This window comes from Bombyx mandarina, chromosome 01 (genome assembly GCF_030267445.1).
Source record: "Bombyx mandarina strain Sakado chromosome 01, ASM3026744v2".
Classification (NCBI taxonomy): Eukaryota; Metazoa; Arthropoda; class Insecta; order Lepidoptera; family Bombycidae; genus Bombyx; species Bombyx mandarina.
Genome location: NC_143208.1, coordinates 13,384,926 through 13,406,471, shown reverse-complemented (window position 1 = coordinate 13,406,471; position 21,546 = coordinate 13,384,926). Strand labels below are relative to the sequence as shown.

The window sequence follows — 21,546 nt, the reverse complement described above, 5'->3', positions numbered from 1 at the left end:
ATTCTATAAAAATCTCGAAAAGTTTCAAAATGGACATTTCTAATAATGATGAAATCATTTTTAGAATACATATATAATATTAGAGAATTGACCCAATAATACAGACTAGAGGTTGAATCCTAAAAAAAAGATAACACATATGCCGCCATAAAGCAATTTTAACTAGTATAAATTAAAATGTATTGATACACGTTTAATACATATTTACAATAAAAAAGATAATTAGTTTTAAATGAATAAGCATTGATCCTGATCATAATAATACGCTACGTTTACAATTGGATGTACATTTAAGTTGGTTAACTCGTTACTGAGTGCATTTCCGAATCAAAAGATTGTAGAATCGATTAAACAATAAATTTTACTTCACTGAATTTAGTAGGCGATTATTATTTATTTTTCGCATGTCTCTGTTAATAATTGTTGACTGGTAAAGCAACACTAGGGATGCATATGCTATTGATTGCAGAGAATTTCATAAAAGTTCAGGCTACATAAGATGTACGAGGGATCTAGAGTAAAAATTTTTTTAGATTGATTGACAAAAATTTTAGAACGTTGCAGTTATTTGACTTCTTACGTAGGTATACATATGTGATATATATGTGTGAAGATTTTTGTAACTGTAAAAAATTAAGTCTGTTTTCTTCAGTCCATTCGTTTTTCCCTTACTTAGTATAAAACTAATGCTGTAGGCACCCGAAAAATTATATAACGCACGCTGCTCCAGTTTATATTTAATTTAAAAATTATATTATGGTTATTAATTGTTCAACAGAACGATTTGGACAGAGTTTGCAAGTTAACTCGGTTTATTCTGCTCGAGATCCCAGTGAACGGCGGAGTCAACTCAGTGATTACATCTGAATTCTACGCTCGAAGTAGATAGGTACTCGAATAAACCTTCATAGCTACGGTAGTGAAGCAGAAATGCATACACTAAATGAATTTAAGTCGTCGTGGCCTAAAGGATAAAGACGTCCGGTGCATTCGTGTCGAGCGATGCACCGGTGTTCGAATCCCAGGCGGGTACCAATTTTTCTAATCAAAAATTCGTAGTCAATACGTAGACAACAAATGTTCACGATTGAATTCCACGGTGAAGGAATAACATCGTGTAATAAAAATCAAACCCGCAAAATTATAATTTGCGTAGTTACTGGTGGTAGGACCTCTTGTGAGTCCGCGCGGGTAGGTACCACCACCCTGGCTATTTCTGCCGTGAAGCAGTAATGCGTTTCGGTTTGAAGGGTGGGGCAGCCGTTGTAACTATACCTACTTGAGACCTTAGAACTTATATCTCAGGGTGGGTGGCGCATTTACGTTGTAGGTGTCTATGGGCTCCAGTAACCACTTAACACCAGGTGGGCTGTGAGCTCGTCCACACACCTAAGCAATAAAAAAAAGTTAAGAAATGACATGCTGTTTATGCTGCTAATAACAATTACAGCTAAAAACCTCTAAAGACACGGAACTTTGCGCCAGTTGTCACAAGGTGACTTAACGTTATTGAAAATTTCATAAAATGATCGTCTCGAATACTTTCGAAATTCCTCGTAGCTACAAAGTTTGGGAGGAAATCGATTAAATGGCCACCATCAATTTCTAGAATTTCAGTTCACGGACATCGTCAATAATGGAAATCGAAAACCTTTGCTGTTTGTTAATCTACATTACTCAGTGAGAGTGTTAAATCATTTTTAGTAAAAAGTAAAACATATTATTGTCACAATGAAATAATATTGTTTTGTAAAAAATGAAACTATTATAAATTTATCAGAATGGAAAAATCATCACTGAATTTTTGTAATTAAGGAATTTGTGTCGCGAAATTATAAATTTCATTTAATCTAATAGCAAATTATTATTGATTGTAGCTGCACTGTATATCTCTCAGATTTCTTGGTTTTAACACATCAAAGTAGTAGTACACATCAAAGTAGTAAGTAAAAAATTTTAATGCGTTAACGCGAAAGACCGTAATTCATAGAACAATACCTTTTGTGCGAACGTATTGAAATTGTAGATTGTTTTTTTTTCGAGAACATTCTATATATTTGTTATTCTAGTTAAAAGAGTTTTAAATTTAAAGACATTTTAAAATAAAAATGCTTTAAGATAATTGGTTTAGTACTGTAATCTATCACAATTTTAAAATAAAATAAAATTTTTTGATTAGTTTTTTTTTATTACTCTGAAAATTAATGAGTCTATAAAACGATACGATGGTGGTCTTTTAACGAATGGAAGCAGTGAAGTGACGCTTTGGGAGAAGGGCCACAAAAAAAGTCATACCTCTAAATTTTCCGGTATAAAAGCTTTTCTTCTCAAACTGGAGTCTTGGTACCTTGAAGGAGGTACCGGATCTTCTCCTGACACGGCTCGCTGGTACGAAAGTCTTCTGCCCTTGGAATCCACTTTTGGTCCATAAAGATTATTCTCGGGTATCGTCGAAAAATCTTGATACGAATGACATACTTGCATCTGCCTGGTTTTTTCATCTTGTATAACACGTCTGAAGTAGTTTGTTAATCCTTCGCTCGCTAACCAGGTTACTCTGTAGAAAGACATACGAATTCTTAAGTACAGCTACCAGTAAACATAACCTTACCTTTTTTTTTATTGCTTAGATGGGTGGATGAGCTCACAGACCACCTGGTGTTAAGTGGTCACTGGAGCCTATAGACAACTACAACGTTAAGGCGCCACCCACCTTGAGATATAAGTTCTAAGTTCTCAATATAGTTACAACGGCTGCCCCACCCTTCAAACCGAAACGCATTACTGCTTCACGGCAGAAATAGGCAGGGTGGTGGTATCTACCCGTGCGGACTCACAAGAGGTCCTACCACCAGTAAAAGCCTACTTGCCTACCAGTAAGCATAACATATCCTTTTTTATTTTCATCGTAACGGTCCATATATAGTTGCTGCCGCTATAAACATATACAAATACAAGAGTGCAAGGTTTTTCGACCTATCGAATTCGATAGTCGATCGACCATACAAAATTTATGTTGATAGTTTTTTAGTTGCACATAATGCAATGCATTGAAAAGTCAGAAGACGCGCGAGGTGTAAGAAGTCGTTCGATGCGGGTGGTGTTTAACGACTGTCTTTATTACTGTATATGTTAAGTTTTACTTGTATCTTTGCTATACATTACGGATTATTTTTGTTCAAGTATTTCGATTCAGAGAGACTGAGTGATTAATTTTCTAACCAATCTATTATTTTTTTCCATCTTAACGAAATCTAGTCCAATAAAATCTAATGAAATAAATTTTCTAACTACTGCCATCCGTAGTTCTATCATCTTCTTCGCAAATACCTTCTCCTGTCCGAACTCTTCATGCCGCCCTTCCTTAGTTTACTGGCAATAGGGCATAGTGACAGACTAAATCGGGTACCACCGTTCTATTTATTTCTGTCTAAAAGTATTGGTCGGTTCCAGTTCGAAGGATAGAGGAAGGCATACCATAGATTTTCACTTTATGGATAAAGGTAGTATTTACTTTGTGGAATTTCTTGGAGGCTGACAAGACAGCTGCTCATGAACTCTTCTAGACTTCGAATTAATGATCCCGTAATCCCTATGCTGTAGAAACCCGGAAAAAATGGTTAGGCGAAGAGCTGGGAGCAGCCACACACACAATTTGGACGGTACTCGTACAATCCTTACTACCCACACACAAAATAGGAATGCATTCATTCAGAAAATAGCCCTTCTCAATTATCATTCTTAAGTCCTTACACGTGCCTTGAATACGAAGGTGAAATCAATTAACAATAGCATGTAAAAAATATCGAAATTTGACTGAGACGAATATAATTGTTGACCTTTTTATAATAATAAAACCTTTCATTCCGGGCAGTGGTATAAAGGAATTGTCTATTGAAAACGTCTTCCCAGCAGGTATGATAATTTTGTGGTAAATGTTCTTGATTCCCCTCCACGAGAGTAATATTCATATACAAAATAAGAGAGTTACGGTTGTAATGTGAGATGGAAACATAGGACGGTTCGGCCGCTTTGAGATCGCAGTTGGATGTATTAAGTATAATTTTCAGTGGTTACTTGAAATACAGATTACGATTTTTTTGTTTTGTTAATGTAAACCAAGCAATGCAACACAACTAGTATATTCCGAAAAGATTGAGCGGGCACGTGTCTTTAATATTTCATTCAGATAATAATTTTGTTTTTCAACTTTCTTTTTTGACAAGTGACTGCAATTACCGAGGCTAAATGATTTCTCAGAATTTGTTTTTTCGAAATCAAAACCTTATTGCGAATTTCCTGTCAGTTTATAATATATTTAGCTTATTTTGAATATGGCATAATTATAATGCCAATTTGATTTATCTATGGTGTTTTAGTTATTAATTGCCAAGCACGGTAAAATTTGTATTACATCTGCTTTTCACTCACGGCACACATTTAGAGTAGATCAGGTAGACACTGGTGGAAACCACATTGATGGCTAGCGGGGCCCATTGATCATATGATTTGAATGTTTCAAAATGAGCTATATTATGCATGGAAACCAACTTTTGATTGACATATTTGGATGAATGAGATCCTAATAGTTTTCTTATTTATTGCTTAGGTGGTTGGACGAGTTCAAGGCCCACCTGTTGTAAAGTGTTTATCCATAGACAACTACAACGTAAATGCCGCCAGTCATCTTGAGACAAGAGTTCTAAAGTCTCAGTTGTAACAGTACAACGGCTATGCCCACCCTTCAAACCGAAATCCATTACTGCTTCACGGCAGAAATAGGCAAGGCGGTGGTACCTACCTGTGCGGACTCACACGACGCCCTACTACCAGAAATTGCGCAAATTATAATTTTGCAAGTTTGATTTTTATTACACGGTGTTAGGTATTCGTTCACCGTGGAAGTCAGCTGTAAAAATTTGGTATGTACTTATTTTATTAGAAAAATTGGTACTCGCCTACGGTATTCGAACACCGTTGTATAGTTGTGCTTGTTACGTATGCACCGGGGGTCTTATCCCTTAGGGCACGACGACTACAAAACGCAGCACGCTACAAGGGGCTGTCGAGTGCTGGGAGAGTGGGCGTATGGTACTCGACTGGTGGTCTGGTAGTGAGGCGGTGCAAGGTGGCTCCTGTGCGCCATCCACAGTGTCTTCCGAGATGACGTCCTTCGGGATATTCCCAGAGATGAAATCCTGTCGTATCATCAGGACGGGTACCGGCGAAGGTGGACTTTTGGCGCGCACTGCGGTACCGTAGGTTTGGTGTAGCCGGTGTGGTGGAGCTTGATGGGGTTTAGTCCGATCCGTTACCCATTCTCGACTGGGTATCCGTAAATGGATTCCCCAGGGTTAAGAAAAAAAAAAGGATCCTGATACTTACAAGTGCAGACCAATTTTTACCTCAGTTTATCGTACTTTCAAAACGGAACGCATTAAATCTTGCTGTCCGACATGGGTAGGACGATGTTTCCTATCTGCCCAGATTCGTAGTACTGCCTAAACTTCTAGACAAACTTCGAGTGCCACAAGTAACCCGATCACGACTACTTGGATTTCAGTCTCTTACCTCTCGAATTTTAGATCGAACTTTATTTTACTGTGACTATCTACGATTAGGGATGTCGACTAACGTTTTTTGTCTATCAATGGTTATGCTTGACTAAATTGAAAGCAGTTTGAATACTATGAACCTAATGGTTTTGTAGGTTGAAGAATACGGATAATGTTCCATGACCTGCGAGGGAATGGCAATATTATGTTCCCAGTATCGAAGCAATGGATTCAAAATAAGGAATGCTTTGTCGGTCAAAAACGAAATGTTTAGTTGCGTCTATAAAAAGGTTTCTTTTAGTGATATTTTTTTGTTGCGTATAAAATTACTTAAAACATCATACATGGGAAGTATCCCTATCTATGGTTGCAACGTTGAGTGCGAATTTTTCAACATTTTTTTTTTTGTTACAGCTTTCCCAGGAACTCTCTGTTTTGGTTTAGAGCATATAACAAGATAAACAAGCGTGACCGTCCTATGGAGTTTTGTAATTTTAAGCAGTTATATGAGTCGGCTTCTTAAAAGTTTTTTTTTATTGCTTAGATGAGTGGACGAGCTTACAGCCCACCTGGTGTTAAGTGGTAACGGAGGCCATAGACATCTACGACGTAAATGCGCCACCCACCTTGAGATATAAGTTCTAAGGTCTCAAGTATAGTTACAACGGCTGCCCCACCCTTCAAACCGAAACACATTACTGCTTCACGGCAGAAATAGGTTGGGTGGTGGTACCTACCCGTGCGGACTCACAAGAGGTCCTACCACCAGTAAGTCATAATTATAACAAACTTTCGATTCATTCGTTAGAGAAAATCAAACTTTGAACAATAGTGAACATAGGCATTTTTTGTTTCTGAAATATTTATTTCTGACGTACTTACGGTACCAGGCAATAAATACTGCACATCGGTATTTAGAAAGAGACAGTCGTCTAATTTTGTTTGTGTTGTAGAGCGTTACCCGTGTGCGACGAAAAAATAACGATCCGGTGTCTATGGAGACTAACCCCCGTATCTTTAGTCGTTCACACAAGCTTAACTCGACTCAACTCAACCTCCAACGCGCCTTTTTGGTATGCTTGATGGTAAAAATAAACTCCACTCAAACGTCCTTGGAAAATTTTTCTCACCGGAGTGGAGTAAATGAGCTGTGGAGTCAAGACGTTCCTCAAGGCTGGTTTTCTATCAATGTCCATATAGTATGTGGACCGCAAATGGAAATATATGATATTGTTGTGCAATGGCCTGGATCTGTGCATGATTCGCGCATATTTTGATTTGAGGTTAGACTCTTGTTTAGAATCGTGGTTACACATTTGTAATTCCTTACCTACATAAGAGTTATATTTTGCTTACTACCTAATAAATAAAGTCAATGCGATTATAGGTTTTATTTAAATAATAATAAACGGGTGGTTGTGGATAAGCACTTCAACAACACGATGCAATCAAAATCACACCAAAACGGCGAATAAAAATATAAAGCCGGGTCCGAAATCTAAAATAATAATTTATTTTGGATGGTCCACATACTATAATTATATCGTATATACTATAAATAAATTATTATTTTAGATTTAACGGTAATCAAATGAGCATTTTTTTATAAATTCATTTTTAATTATTTACCTGATTATTTAATTTTGAACTGATTTTCTTTTGATATTAATAATTAATTGATATGAGTCAGAAGTCAATATATCCTAATACGCATGTCTCACTAAGTCTCATGCGCGTGGATAATGCCCTCGCGCTCTTACCCACAGAGGTATTAAATTGAATTTAGGGGATTATTGGCCCCTTGGATCGGTCGGTCTTTTTGTAAGAGGTTTTAAAATAGTTGTCTGGTGGACATATATAAAAATCAGCTTTCAGAATTTACGTGCAGTAGGTAATGATTTTATGTACCTTGAGTACCTGATACCTGAAAGTTGGCCGTCTAACCAAGGTAGCAGGTAGGCATGCGTTCTCAGTACATACTAACACTACGCAATCGGCCACATTTCGTTCGTAAGAAAATACGTGACGTCTGGGGGCCCTGGGATCTTGGACTATAAGAGGCGTTTGACGGCTAGAACACAGACATCGCCACAAGCCATTTGATTCGCTAATTAAATAAATCGTTTATTTTCAAACTAGTACTTATTCGTCCGAAACTGATTTCACTTTGTTAATTATAATATAACTAGCGACCCTCCCTCGCTTCGCTTCGGACACATTAAAACACACATGAAACCAAAAAAAAAAAAAAAATTAAAAAAAAGTAGCCTATGTTCATCAGGGACAATGTCGGCTTCTAATGGAAAAAGAATTTTTCAAATCGGTCCAGTAGTTTCGGAGCCTATTCGAAACAAACAAACAAACAAATCTTTCCTCTTTATAATATTAGTATAGAAGTATAGATATAGACAAGTTACTTTGCAAAATCAAGTGCGATTTAATTACAGATGGCTGAACATGTCGATGTCTCGAGTCGCTTGCACCCACGTAAAGCGCTCGAAACATGTTTTATTCATTTAGATTCCGAGTAAGCAATTCTTCAATGCCAATGGTTTGACATCGTTACTCTTCAATGCACTAATTTTACTTTAAAAACATGTTATTTTCAAGTTTAAATAAATTGATTTGCTTGTTCAAAGATAGTACAAAATAAAAACAAAATTAACGGACATAGTGTAGTGCACGAGATAATAAAACATCCGAACTTTAATGGACAGATAGAATATTTAACCAAATACCAGAGCTTCCTCACCTGGAAGATACTGCTCTTATCTACTAATTAATGTCGCGTACAACTACTTTTCTGGTTTATTTTCACTGTCATTATATTATTTCCAACGCTTCTAATACTTTAAACTTTAGCGTATTCGTGGTCGGACGGGGGACTGAGATATGTTATGCGTTAATTTAGACATTGTGCTAACTATACTTATCTACATCTAGCAAAATCTAGAAAAATCTAGCTGTGATTGCCTCTAATTAGAGTTGCAGTTATCAATTGTTCTATGCATGTCAATGTTATTTTATATCTTACTGTAAACCCTGTCGGTGATCCTTCAATAAATAAATAAATAAAACCGAAGTAAGTACGATAACGATGTGTTCAATTCAATTCAATTTCAAAATAAAACGTACATATAATTCAAGCACAGCAGAAGTGAAACCTTCAGAAATATTTTATCTGATTCTCTTGCATACAAAATCTTATGCATACGTATATTTTTATGTTATTCGATGGTATTAAATCAGCACAACAAATTCCATAGCGACTTCAGAACGTGTCTTGAAAAAAATTTGATAGCTAATTTTTTTATGTAATGAAAAGTGTGAAAAAAATCGAGTGCACTTGAATTTTCCGTTGAGAGACCCCACTCACTGCCTCTCACCTCAAAAGATAAGACAGATCCCTTTCTATATAACACGAGCAATTACTTAACCGTAGCCTATATTCGAGGCATATTTTGAAATTTACGTATAAAAATAAATTAAAAGCTGTGTAATTTATTCTGTAGTTTTCTGTTACAATAACAAAACCTTTATGAAAATTTCCTTAAAAAACTTGTGAGGCGTTAAAGGTGTATCGCCATAATGTATTTCGTGGTTCAGGCATTGGATTAAGCACGTTTTTCCAAAATCTCCAACGTATATCACAAAGATGCAAGAAACTAGGTGTAATGCATCCGCGGTACAGGTGAAACATTTCAAAGTATTCTGCCTCCATATTACCTGGCTGTCTAAATCCTATTTATGTTTATCTCTTTTAGTCCGCTTTTTCATTTCACCGAGCTGTAAATCACAACGAGGCTAAAAAGGTTTCGCTTCATCAATACTGTGACATTGTGAAGCCGACTATCCCGCATATTTCTATCATACAGCTTTCACGTGTTTCGGTTGGCAAAGCATTATTACAAACTTAATTCTCAAAGTGGTGTTGAGAGTGAGTTTATCATATTTATCATTCACGTTTATATTCATTGATGTCTTCGGGTTTTTTTTATTGCTCTTGTAGGCCGACGAGCTATATATATATAAGCTGTCAATATTTTGCAAGTCTCGTACAAAAATAATTATCGATCCGCAGCTTAAATTAAAACTAACCGATTGGATTTGGAGGCTTTCCGTCGCCCTTGTCCGTGGGCTGAGTCGAGGCCAGAGCTCATAGAAATAGCGCGGTTCAATAAAGCTTCTTGCAGGCAGGCTTCATTTAAACCTGAAAGAAAAGAATAGAGCTTATAACGTTCGGTACAAATAACTTATTATAAATTTGGGGTCTTCTTTTTCTTTTTTGCCTTTCGCGGTTGAGACGATGGGCCCTTGGGGCCCTGAAGCAAAGACATTTTTGTCAGAAATCTCCAAACGCTTGAAGGAGGTTACACGTGATGCTAAGGCTGGCTGGTACTTTGCGCAGAGGGTGAGTCTGGCTGTCCAACTAGGTAACGTAGCAAGTATCTTGGGAACTGTGCCTCCTTCAAGCGCATTGGAAGATTTGTTCTACTGTGTGAGTTGATTTATGTTAAATTATTTTGATTTGCTATTTATTAAAACATCACAAAGTACTTATTATAAATTAAAAGTAAATTTTGCATCTTGATCTGCGTTTGGGCATAATCCAATCCACTTGAAAGCTCTTCTCAAGTGCTACAAATGTACAATGAGCGTTGCTGGTGTAATCTGCAAAGGTATGTGCAGATATATTTTAAATACGTCAACCGTTATTGACTCAAAAGTAAAAGAATAAGAGCATTGTTACTGCAGAGGAAAATAGGTTTTCGGAATGAAGAACCTCTATATTAATAATTAGCGGCCCGCTCCGGCTCCGCTCGGGTCTAACAAAATTTTCAAAAGAACACTTATTGCGGCATAACTATAATAGTTAGACATATGCTGTCGCGACACTTTTTGTAAATAATAATGTGTTCTAGAAAGTCGTAGTACATTATTTTATTCTATCATCAATAGTTTTCGCAGGGCACCCGATGTAAAGAATATTTTAGGTAAATTTTTTTCCACCTTGGGTTACATTATTGGAGTTTTAATAAGGAGCCCTAATTTTTTTCAAAAAATATTATAGCCTATGTTACTCGGGAATAGTGTAGCTTCCAAACAGTGAAAGAATTTTTCAAATCGTTTCAGTAGTTTCGGAGCCTATTCAATACAAACAAACAAACAAATCTTTCCTCTTTATAATATTAGTATAGAAGAATCGCTATTAAAAATATATATTTACTAATATATTTTAATCCGAAAGATTCTGAACGAGATCGAATAGACGCTTTTAAAATGTGGTGATGATGCCGATTGCTTAAAATTCCCTGGACGGCGTTTAGAATAAATACATTAATTCTAAGGGAAGAGTGCCAATTATAGGCGGCTGTAAACCATATGTTTATATCGTGTCCTGCAACACTCGCATAGCCCGCAGGAGCCCTCTTAGTATGATGAGGCTCTTTGTTACCGGCAAAATTGAAAGCAAAGGGCCTAGAGGCTGAAGCTTAAAGCGATTGTCTGACTAGATAACGTAGCAACTGGAAATGTTGGTCAAGCTTTGGTGGAACCGGGCAAAGGATAAGATAGGTAGAGAAAAACAATGAGAAGACTACAGAAGAGCCACGATCGTCAACAATGAGTGAAAGACTGAGAAGAAAAAGGTATTTTAAGCACGCAATGTAAAATAAAACTAAAATAGACTTTTTTCAACGGTTTCAAAAGACGGGACAGAGTGGCAGCTACCTTCACTTGATGAGTAGATTCCAAATTCACGAATTTTTGAAATGAAAAGCATTTAGGCGTAATCTATTTATTTATTTATTTATTTATACTTTATGCACAAAACAAAACTTGTACACAGGCGGACTTAATGCCATGGGCATTCTCTTCCAGTCGACCATAGGGTGGTGCAGAGATAATCTAATTAATATTCTTCATTAACTTTTAGGTAGTATTCAATTTTAGAAGCGGTACTTCCATATCGTAATTCAGAGCGGTGTGAAATTTATTTTAGTAATATTTTAAAGTTATAAAACAGTACATATGTAGCTTTGCTGAAGAACAATCATTTGCAAATCAAAATCAATATATTATTATAACGGCCGTCTGGTGTAGTGGTAAGTGACATGGTCACTACACAAGAGAGTCGCGGGCTCGAATCCCGCCAAGAGAAGATATTTTGTATGATAAATATAAAATGTCTTTTCCAGGGTTATGGATGTATATTAAATATATTATTATGTACGTGTATAATAAAAATCTTACATTTATTTTCGTTATCTGGTACCTGTAACACAAGTTCTTTACGAACTTAGCACGGGAGCAGTTAAGGTGGCGTGATTGTTTTAAAAAAAAAAAGGCAATATATATGTATAATCACGTTTTTTAAGCTGAAGGTTTCAACTATGTAACATAATGGTTATAGTTTTATTAAATAATGCTTACGAAAAGAAAACCATTAAACGTATACTAAAATTGTTAATGGTATGGAAGGGTTTCTAAGGACCTAATAAAAAAAGTAAGCTCTTTTCTTATTACATTCAGAAATATCATTAACAATTTAACTTTTTAATAATCATAAGGAACATTAAGAAGTTAGTTTCAATTCGCAAAACATTAAATAACTATTTTTATCAATAAATACGCTGAGCGTACGACGTGCGCGAAAAATGCAACATACAAAAATTACATCGAATCTCTAGTGAAAAGCAATGTAACACGGATTTTAACAGGATTCAAAAAAGTTTCTAGAATTAAATCGCAATGCTAGCTTTAAGAATACGACTTACACACGAAGCTTGGCTCCACAATGCGAAAAGCTTAAAGAAAACTCAGTAAGTTCCCGACCAAATCCGCTTCCACGTTGTTCAAGAATTAGATGTGGTTTATACTGTCGTTGCAATACAAATGTGAATGGTTAGTTACTTGTATTGTTAGTGCAAATATAGGAACGTGATTTTACGAAGGCTTTCATTATCCAAACGAAAGATTTTTTTCAATTATTTCACTCGTCATTCTCGTCGATTTTTTCACTCATCTCGTCTTCGCAAAAGCAATAACATATTGTAAACATATTGTAAAACATATTGTAAAAAATTACATTTCGTAATATAAAAAATAAGAAATTCGCCAAAGTGCGGGTTTTTTTATTGCCGTTACGCCACGAATGGTCTTAAGTGTTTATCGGAGGCCACGCATACAAGTCTGAAGTCGATGTTTCGATTGTTTTCTATATCTTCATAACTGTTGTTCTAACTTTGAAATTCGAATGCAGGACTATTTCACTGGGCAGCATAATGTGCTAATAATATAACAAAAATCCATCAAAAAAGGTCGGTAATACCTTCTTAAAAATCAGTCTGTCTGAATTCGAGTATAGTTTTTTTTTCTTATAATCTTTGCCTCTGAAACAAGATGATCAGCGCCATTTGAATTACATCTGCTCGTTCCCACGGAAGGGAAAAGCCTTTTACGTTTAAATTAACCGATAGAGGGTCAAATCAAGTATTGATTGAACAAATATAAAATAATAGACTTTATTACAATAAAAAAATACATTTACGAAGATTGATTTACTTCGGCAACAATCGCTTTTAAGCTAATTCGTGGGTAGTCTTTTCTTTGGGCATTCAATTTCTAGACTATAAGTTTGGATCCGTAAAAAGATAGAACAATGTACGGTCTATGTTTAATAAATACAATGGAGTGAATTAGGAGGGGGCCGGGTGTGAGCTATTGATAGAAATCATAAACATTCTATGACATCGAGATATTCATATTACTAATACCGATATTGACGCAAAGCCTAGAAACCGAGCCAGAGCTGTCTATTGACAGAGGATATTTGTTTTCGATGTCAGGTCTAGCAAATAGACGATGAAGCGAAAATTTACTAAACACTAACGTTCAATGCAAATTCGCAAAGCGCATACTTCAACATAAACTAGAATATTTTACCATAATATAATTTCGCATACACCGGGAGTAAGAACCTTATATAAACTGGTACACAAAGTAAACGAAAAACATAAATAGTTTATAAGCTTAACATCTATTATCTATTATTCACAACTGAAACTAGGTCACGATTATTTGTGCCTATTGTAAATTATAAAAAAAATAGCTTTATACAATTCTTTAATAGAAATCATGTTCTGACAATTATGAACATGAACACAGCTGAAAAGAAATGAGCTAAATTAATCGAGCCCTTTTTAAGTGACGCTCCGTCATACATGTGGTGATTGAGTTTTATTTTTAAATGTGCACTATGCGACCCTAATGTACGAGGACCGCCAAGAATACGTCTCCGGTCAGGGTGACGCCAGAATAGCCCCTCAAGGCTACTGGCAGATAGGTAAGCAAAAAAAAAACTTCGGCCTAGATACGACTTGCTTCCAGAGACGCATGAGACTTACCTACCTTACATACGTACAATGTGACGATTAGCGTTGACGTGGACCCCGTACGTCGTATTACATGGTATTTACGATGCAACTTCAATCTATTATCATACATTTGATTGTTAATTTGGCTTTCGCTGAAATGTCCAAACGCTGTTCAGTTATATATCCTTTATTACTACTTTTTTTTTATTGCTTATTACTATAATTTCACGTGGGATTCGCTTTATTTAGAGTACATAAATTGCCTCATCCGGTACAGTTCGAAAGAACGTCCTACTGCTGCCCTCGCTCGATCAGTGAAATCCGCCATTTTTTTGTGCGTCGCCTCGCGTTTTTTTTCTTTTGCCAGGGCGGCAACTGAACCATAGTTTAGGATAGTCATGAAACTACACAGTAACACACTCTTTTTTAATTTACTACTTTTAATGTTTACATAAACAATGGGCATGAGGGTTGACTCTAAATAAATAAATCTTAATTATACTTTAATAGAGTTTGTTATAAAATTTACGTCTTTGTTTCTAGTAATGTAATTTAAATAAAATTATCCTAACAGTTTTATGACAATAGTATAGAAATGAAATCAGCAACTTATTTACAATAATATTTTAGCTCTATTTATTTAAATAATTTAATACATATATCTCCATATATTTATTAATCCATGTTATTTTGTTGTTAGTTGCTGTTATGTTCCTAAATTTATTAAAATTCATAAAGTACCATTCAACTAGACTTTATTTTTTATTTATTTATTTACTTTACACTTCATGTAAAATTTACAATGGCGAACTAATGGCTAAGGCATTCTATACCTGTCAACCAAAGGTAGTGCAGAGAAAATAGTGGAAATAATACTTTACAATTTTCTTACATTAATGTCGTGGCCTAAATCGTAAAACGCCTGGTGTATTCGTATCCTACGGTATGATTTTGGCAAATTTAAAATGCAGGCTGGTTCTAGGCTTCCGTCATGAATTAAAAACATCGAGTAAAAAAACGAAACCTGGGAGAATTAAATTGAATTGAAAATTACTGGTTATTGTTAGTATTGTACACCCGTATCACCATTCTAACTATATTTATTTCTGCTGCGAAGCATTCATGCGTTCCGGTTTGAAGGTACATCAAAAATTGAGATTTCCACCTCATTTCTCAAGATCGGCCAGGCTACTCGCGCGTATACGCTTCGGTAATCATTTAAATCAAGGTGATCACTAAATGTGAAATGTGTTCACAAGTATTTAAAGTAATACCAGCATATTGTTGTAGAGCTCCTAAATTTCATTAAACTCATCTATTTCCACAAATTATTTTCAATAATGGGTTGCTTTAAAGAAATCGGTCTAAGCGATAACACCAATCATCAAATCAAACCAAATCAAAAAAATATATTCAACATAAATGAAAGTACATGCTTGTTGAACGTCAAAAAGAACTACCGCCAATTCACAAAATCCCCCAAAAAGCCCTGAATTTGATTACACTATTTGTAGGTAGTTTTAATTGTGATATATATATACATATATATAACGTTTTTATTACATCAAAATTTATTTATGATTATGTAACTAAAATAGTAAATAACGAATAAAAACTATTTTTAATGACGCGATTTACTGTAACGTTCTCACTGTTGAGAACCGACCATCACAAGCTTACAAAACATGCGGGTCGAATTGAGTGAAAAACTAGTATTTCTTTACATTTGAAGTCGATTTAATAGTAATAACGCGAGTTTCATTAGTCTCTAAGTAACTAATGCTAATCTGCCGATGCCGATCTATACTGAAAGAAAATAAAAGAAGTGTTTACTCGAACAGCGATCTCTACACCCTCGTACTTTATTACATTTCAATCTGGAGTACTCATGCAAATGAAACGATAAGAACGGGATGCGTCAGAGTCAACCTTGAATATATACATTATGTGTTTCAGTATGCACATTTATATGTTAATTAAATTCATTATGTAATTGATTCGATTTTCAAAACGTATTTTTTGTGTGTACGATAAAATGATAGTAGATTTGTAGGTTTGTAGGTTTTTTAATGCTAATCTCCACATTAATTTATTCAGTTTGAATATTTTCAGAGAAATTTAATAGACGCTAAAAATGGATTTGTAGGTATAGTTTGTCACATAAAAATATTAGATGAACAATAAAAAATATTTTATAAATTTGAAAATTCGGTTTGAATTTTGACTGCTATATTGTTTGTTTAATATGTATGTATAGTAATATTATAAATGCGAAAATGAGTTTCTTACTACCATAAACTTTCACTTTTTTTGCTATTCAACAGATTGTCAGGAATAAAAAGAACGATTCTATTGGATAGCTTTCACCCAAAAAAAACGATCTTGATACGATTTTGCATATTTATTCTATATGATCTGGTATATATTTCTTTACTTGCCAGCATTGCATAAAGAGCGTGCCAGTTTTTGGGGTTTTCATTAACTCAACTCAAAATGAAAACCAATCAACACAAAGCTTTATGAAAACATCTGACTATTCGTTGCATTTGATTCTGACAGCAGACACGAACCGCAAGAGCAATGTCACCCAATCTCAGCCGCAGACGGCAAGCGCCACTATTAGTTTGAATAAATCACTATGAAATTAATTTCGGGTGCAATTTCGGTCACTGTCGCTTTCCCAATTTCCTATATACTGCAGCTGCCGCCCGGGGTCTGCGGCAAAGCTTGGAATCATTCATTTACGTACATTTCTCGGAGAGGAAGCAGTATGCACATGACAAGGCCTTATACATAACACCCGGAAGTTTATAGCGTTAGCCATAGCGTTTCTTTTTTTAAAGAAGTCCTCATCGATAGGCTTAGTAGCTTGGCTGTACCTCTAGCATTGCTGGAATCGTTGAGAGAGAGGAGAAGACCACTCAGGATCGTACGCCCGTACATACAATAATGCATTTTTTTTTTATGTTTTCATTTACTTACATTGACAACATTGGAGGCTACCTTGTCCGTTGCGCTGATATTATCATTAATAATAATAATAATAATGTTATCATTTATTTAGCCTTCCATCATTTTTTACAACTTCGTGGGCGGTTTTCTTACATGTAGCATCTGTTTACACACGTTTAAGAACAAAATAGGCTACTACTATAGCTACTTGAATTAGAGCGAATGAGAGGCGCGGACATTAATTGGCTTTTAAGTTATTACACAGAAAATTTTGGTCGCCGTGGCCAAAGCCGGCCTGGATCCACGATGATGATGATGATGATGATGGCGATGACTACCAATACGTGATAAACGTTCGCAAACCTATTCTTTGTTACTTATAACCAGACTACTAAATCAAAATACCTGAGCTGTAGCTATTTGTCGGAAGCAATTCAAAGACTAATCTATCCACGAAGGAAACAAAACACATTGCACGAATACGGAAATGAACATGCCCATCTAGTTCCTCTTCATTACTACAAAGACCATGTAAACTTTTTTTTATTTATTGCTTAGATGGATGGACGAGCTCACAGCCCACCTGTCGTTAAGTGGTTACTGGAGCCCATAGACATCCACAACGTAAATGCGCCACCCACCTTGAGATATAAGTTCTAAGGTCTCAAGTATAGTTACAACGGCTGCCTCACCCTTCAAACCGAAACGCATTACCGTTTCACGGCAGAAATAGGCAGGGTGGTGGTACACACTCGCGCGAACTCACAAGAGGTCCTACCACCAGTAAAACTTTGCTGCCTCTAAATTGTTTACCAGTTTAAATTGTTAAAAGGGTTTAACATATTTATATTTTCGTCTATAGAAAAATATTGCATTAGGTGTTATCTTAAGTATTATTATAGAAGTCGTGTGTCAATACGTGTTTGAGTGATATTTAAATATCGGGCACGTTACCGTTGAGGTCACGTATTTACCTACTAAGTATGAGGTATATTAAATTTATAATTCTAACTATCAAAAATACTTCTCTACTTCTATTTATCGATAGATTTTATTATTTCAGTGTTTCGTAGTGGACTTCATTTGTTATCAATAAAAATTTTGGATAAACACATTTTTCGCATGTTTATGTTTCGCACGCTCTTAAATGATTTTTTAGTGAAATCTATAACATTCATAAGTTTCATTTAAAGGTATTTTTATTATATTTATTGTTATTATTATTATAAAACTTACGACGTTGGTGTGGCATACATAATACACAATAAACATTCGCTTTTTATCTGAGCTTTCAAATGTGGTTAGCAGTTAATAGCATTTCTAAGTTTAAAAATGATTGGTTTTTTTTTAACCCACGCACTTCTACTGCTGGATATATGCCTCCCCCAAGGCTCACATGACACAATCATGCGCAGCCTACGTCTGTTTTAATATTTTACTCTGGGCAAATTACTTGACTTGTAAACTTGACAGAAAAATATATGACAACAATTGCTCTTTGATAATATAAATACTATAGAGCTCAATGTGTTGACATGCATACGTCGCCTAAGCAATCGATGCGGGACCACTTATAACTGATAAAATGTACAAAGATAGCTAAATAATTCGATTGCGACCAGTAAGCGCACAGCCGACAACTAATTGGTTTGTTCGTGATTAAATCGTGACAGGCACACAAGTCGACCGCATCGCTTTGTTACAGTCAGTTAAAAGATTTAGCACCATCAGATGCGTGTTAATTACTTCTATCACTTTTTATTCGACTATTTTGTATTAAGAAGTCATGAGCGTTTCTTCAATTATTTCTTTTAACATTTCTATTTCCTTTCCTAATGTTTCAACCTACCTAACCTAATACTTCACACTCATTGTTTTTTGTTGCTTATGGATAAACGAACTCACAGTCTATTTAGGAGATAGTGGTGGGACAAGTTGTCTTTCGGAGCCCACAGACTTCACAACCTGAATGCCATCACTCACCATTACACATATAAAGAAAGATTTAATTTAATTCGATTGTGTAACGACCACCCCATCACTCTAAATCGAAAGGCTTCTTAGGAAGGATACTTAGCATTAGGAACACTCAGGAATTACGTGATATGTACATAATGATCAAATCTTATATACTACGCTTACGCTGGGCTAATTAATTGACAAACTTCATAATAATAATAATAATATTTAAATAACGCTCTTAGAGAAGAAATTTTGAATTCCATATTCTACCATGAATCAACGTGAAACCGAAGTTTTCAAATTGTATATATTCGAGTAAAAGAAGTATGAAAAAAATATAATTAAAAAATTTGCACGTACTATTGATGCTGCTAGAAGAGTGGTCACACAGAGGCTGACTGGCAATTAAAGCTGGTTGACTACCGGCAAGACTGTCCTCTTCGGATAGAAGGTCGGTCGGTGGCCGGTCGCTCTGACTAGCCGATAAACTAGACATGCTGCACCCCGCTGTCAGCGATGACTGTAAGCTAACGTTGCTCGCCTGTAGATATCCCTGAAATACATATCAAGTTTTGGAATTTATTGGAATTTGTTTCTTAACAATCTATCTTTAAGGTCTCATTACTATTTGATTGGAAGTAAAATAGAGTTCCCAAAAGCACAATATTTTTCATTTAAACACATAAATTAGACTTCATCATGTACTCGTAACATTTAAACATCGAATTGCATTGTACTCAATTGTCACGTCTCATCTAGTGTCTAATATAACTTGAATATTATACTTTTACACATTAGTATTAAAAAATAAATGATTTAATACATTGCTTGAATAATTAACATAGCTTTGATATTTTGGTTTAGAATTTAGCTATGTTGTCGGTTGGTTTATGGTATCTACCCCTAATCGTTCAGAATGCGTCCTACCAAAACTAGTTACGCAAACATGTGAGTGAATACGTCTTACGTAAAATTTCTAACTGGGGGATCTGAAACCTGGAATAATCGCATCGCTTGATAGGAGTGCATTGGGCGGGCACAAACTTTATTTAAGTCTCAATTGGATCCAAATTGAAATTTATAATTGGGACAGGGGTATATATAGGTACAAGATACTACAATTGCTGAAATAAACTCCAAATTGCACCTGTAATGTGTAGTACAGCGATAGAGCAGATGAGCCCCCGGGCTACTTAAGTTGTTCAATATCCTCTACACAACTACCGGATGGTAGGACTTTCTGTGATTTCCCAAAGGTAAGTAAGTACCTACTTCATTCTACTGGAAATTTGTAACACTTTTCCATTTGAAGAGTAGAGTAGCATATAAATATATAAGTAATATATAAATGAAACGACAATCTCGTGTTTGAAGATATGCGGTTTCTAGTTGCTTTCGGGTTGTGCTTCAATGACCACATTACATTAGGTAGCTCATCTACGATTTAATATATTAAAAAAACATAGAGCTCTTCAGGCTACACAGCGTACTAAAGAAATAGACTTCCATTTAGAAACGCACATGAAATCATCTATACACTCGGTAATTACCCTTAAAACGCTGCTATCTCCGGCAGACAGCGCATTTTCGTGACTAATAGGCTTATTTGTCGACATTCGAGAGCTCAGCTCGCGAACCTGAGACCGCAACATAGCACACACCCTCACATGCTACACATTGCACAATATGAGATTTTCAAATCCATCTATAGCACATGAACAAACCGCCAAATTATTAGTAAGTTATTCCCGTCGCCCATCGAGCTGGTGAATGCTAACCGTTGGTTCAAAACAAGTTTTTCAAATTTTAGAAACGCGGACTGTGGCTTTGCTCCAATAGCGAGTGGTGCCATGACAAAAATGAGATAACTCAAACAACTTCTCAAGGTTCCTTCAATACCCTTAAGTACCTTGACTGACATACAACAGCTTGAAAATCTAGCCCTTTAAGAGATCATCAACCACCAGCTTTAACGAAAACTTATATTATTTGTGAATTTAATTTTCACAAAATGTCATTACTTAATCGTGGGTGTTGTTCTATAGGCATGTTTTTAAAATGGTACCCGCTAGAAGATATGAACACCGATATAATTGCATGACAAAACGAATACATGGGACGATTTACCCATTCGGCACTAGACGGATCAAAAGTAGTTTGATTGTAATTTACTTCATCAAAGTTACCCACCTTGATCTAGTGATCCAAATAGTGTAACCTTATTGTAATAATTGTATGGTACTATTTTATTAAAGTCATCGTTATGAAAGTCATATTAGATTCATAATTATTTCAAATAATTGTAATCAGTTCCAAACGACCATAGCTTAGTCACGCAACTACATAAGGTGGATCATTTATATAAGCCCTGGTCGCTTTAAGCGCTTCAAATTTCTAGCACTGCTTCATTGTTAGCGCAATAATATTTCTCTGTGAAGACGATATTGTTGAAACTGAACCGTCAGACTAGAAGAAACTCTATTGGGCGCAATATCTGTGAGAATATTGGCCTATGTATATGCTCGTATATAATCGTAATATGACATAAACGAATTTTGGAAAATACTAATACATGAGCTGTGTGTTCATGCTCTTAAGTACATATTGGATAATATTAATTTCAATTTTGTAGTTAAGTTACTACTAATATTTACTATTGAAAAACGTATGTACGTTTCTATTTGGAAAAATCAAATCCCATA

At 35.5% G+C, this 21,546-nt stretch overlaps 1 protein-coding gene across 5 annotated transcripts in view; it reads right to left on the bottom strand.

Annotated features, from left to right (window-relative positions):
• Positions 1 to 21,546, bottom strand: part of LOC114245131 (uncharacterized) — an 82,023-nt gene that overhangs the window by 59,209 nt on the left and 1,268 nt on the right. For all 5 annotated transcript variants that reach the window (XM_028177150.2, XM_089730454.1, XM_028177151.2 and 2 more), the window contains exons 2-4: positions 19,205 to 19,397; positions 9,654 to 9,765; positions 2,296 to 2,557 (exon numbers count right to left, since the gene is read on the bottom strand). In XM_028177150.2, the coding sequence (XP_028032951.2) occupies positions 2,296 to 2,557; positions 9,654 to 9,765; positions 19,205 to 19,397 (567 nt within the window). The remainder of the gene's footprint in view (positions 1 to 2,295; positions 2,558 to 9,653; positions 9,766 to 19,204; positions 19,398 to 21,546) is intronic.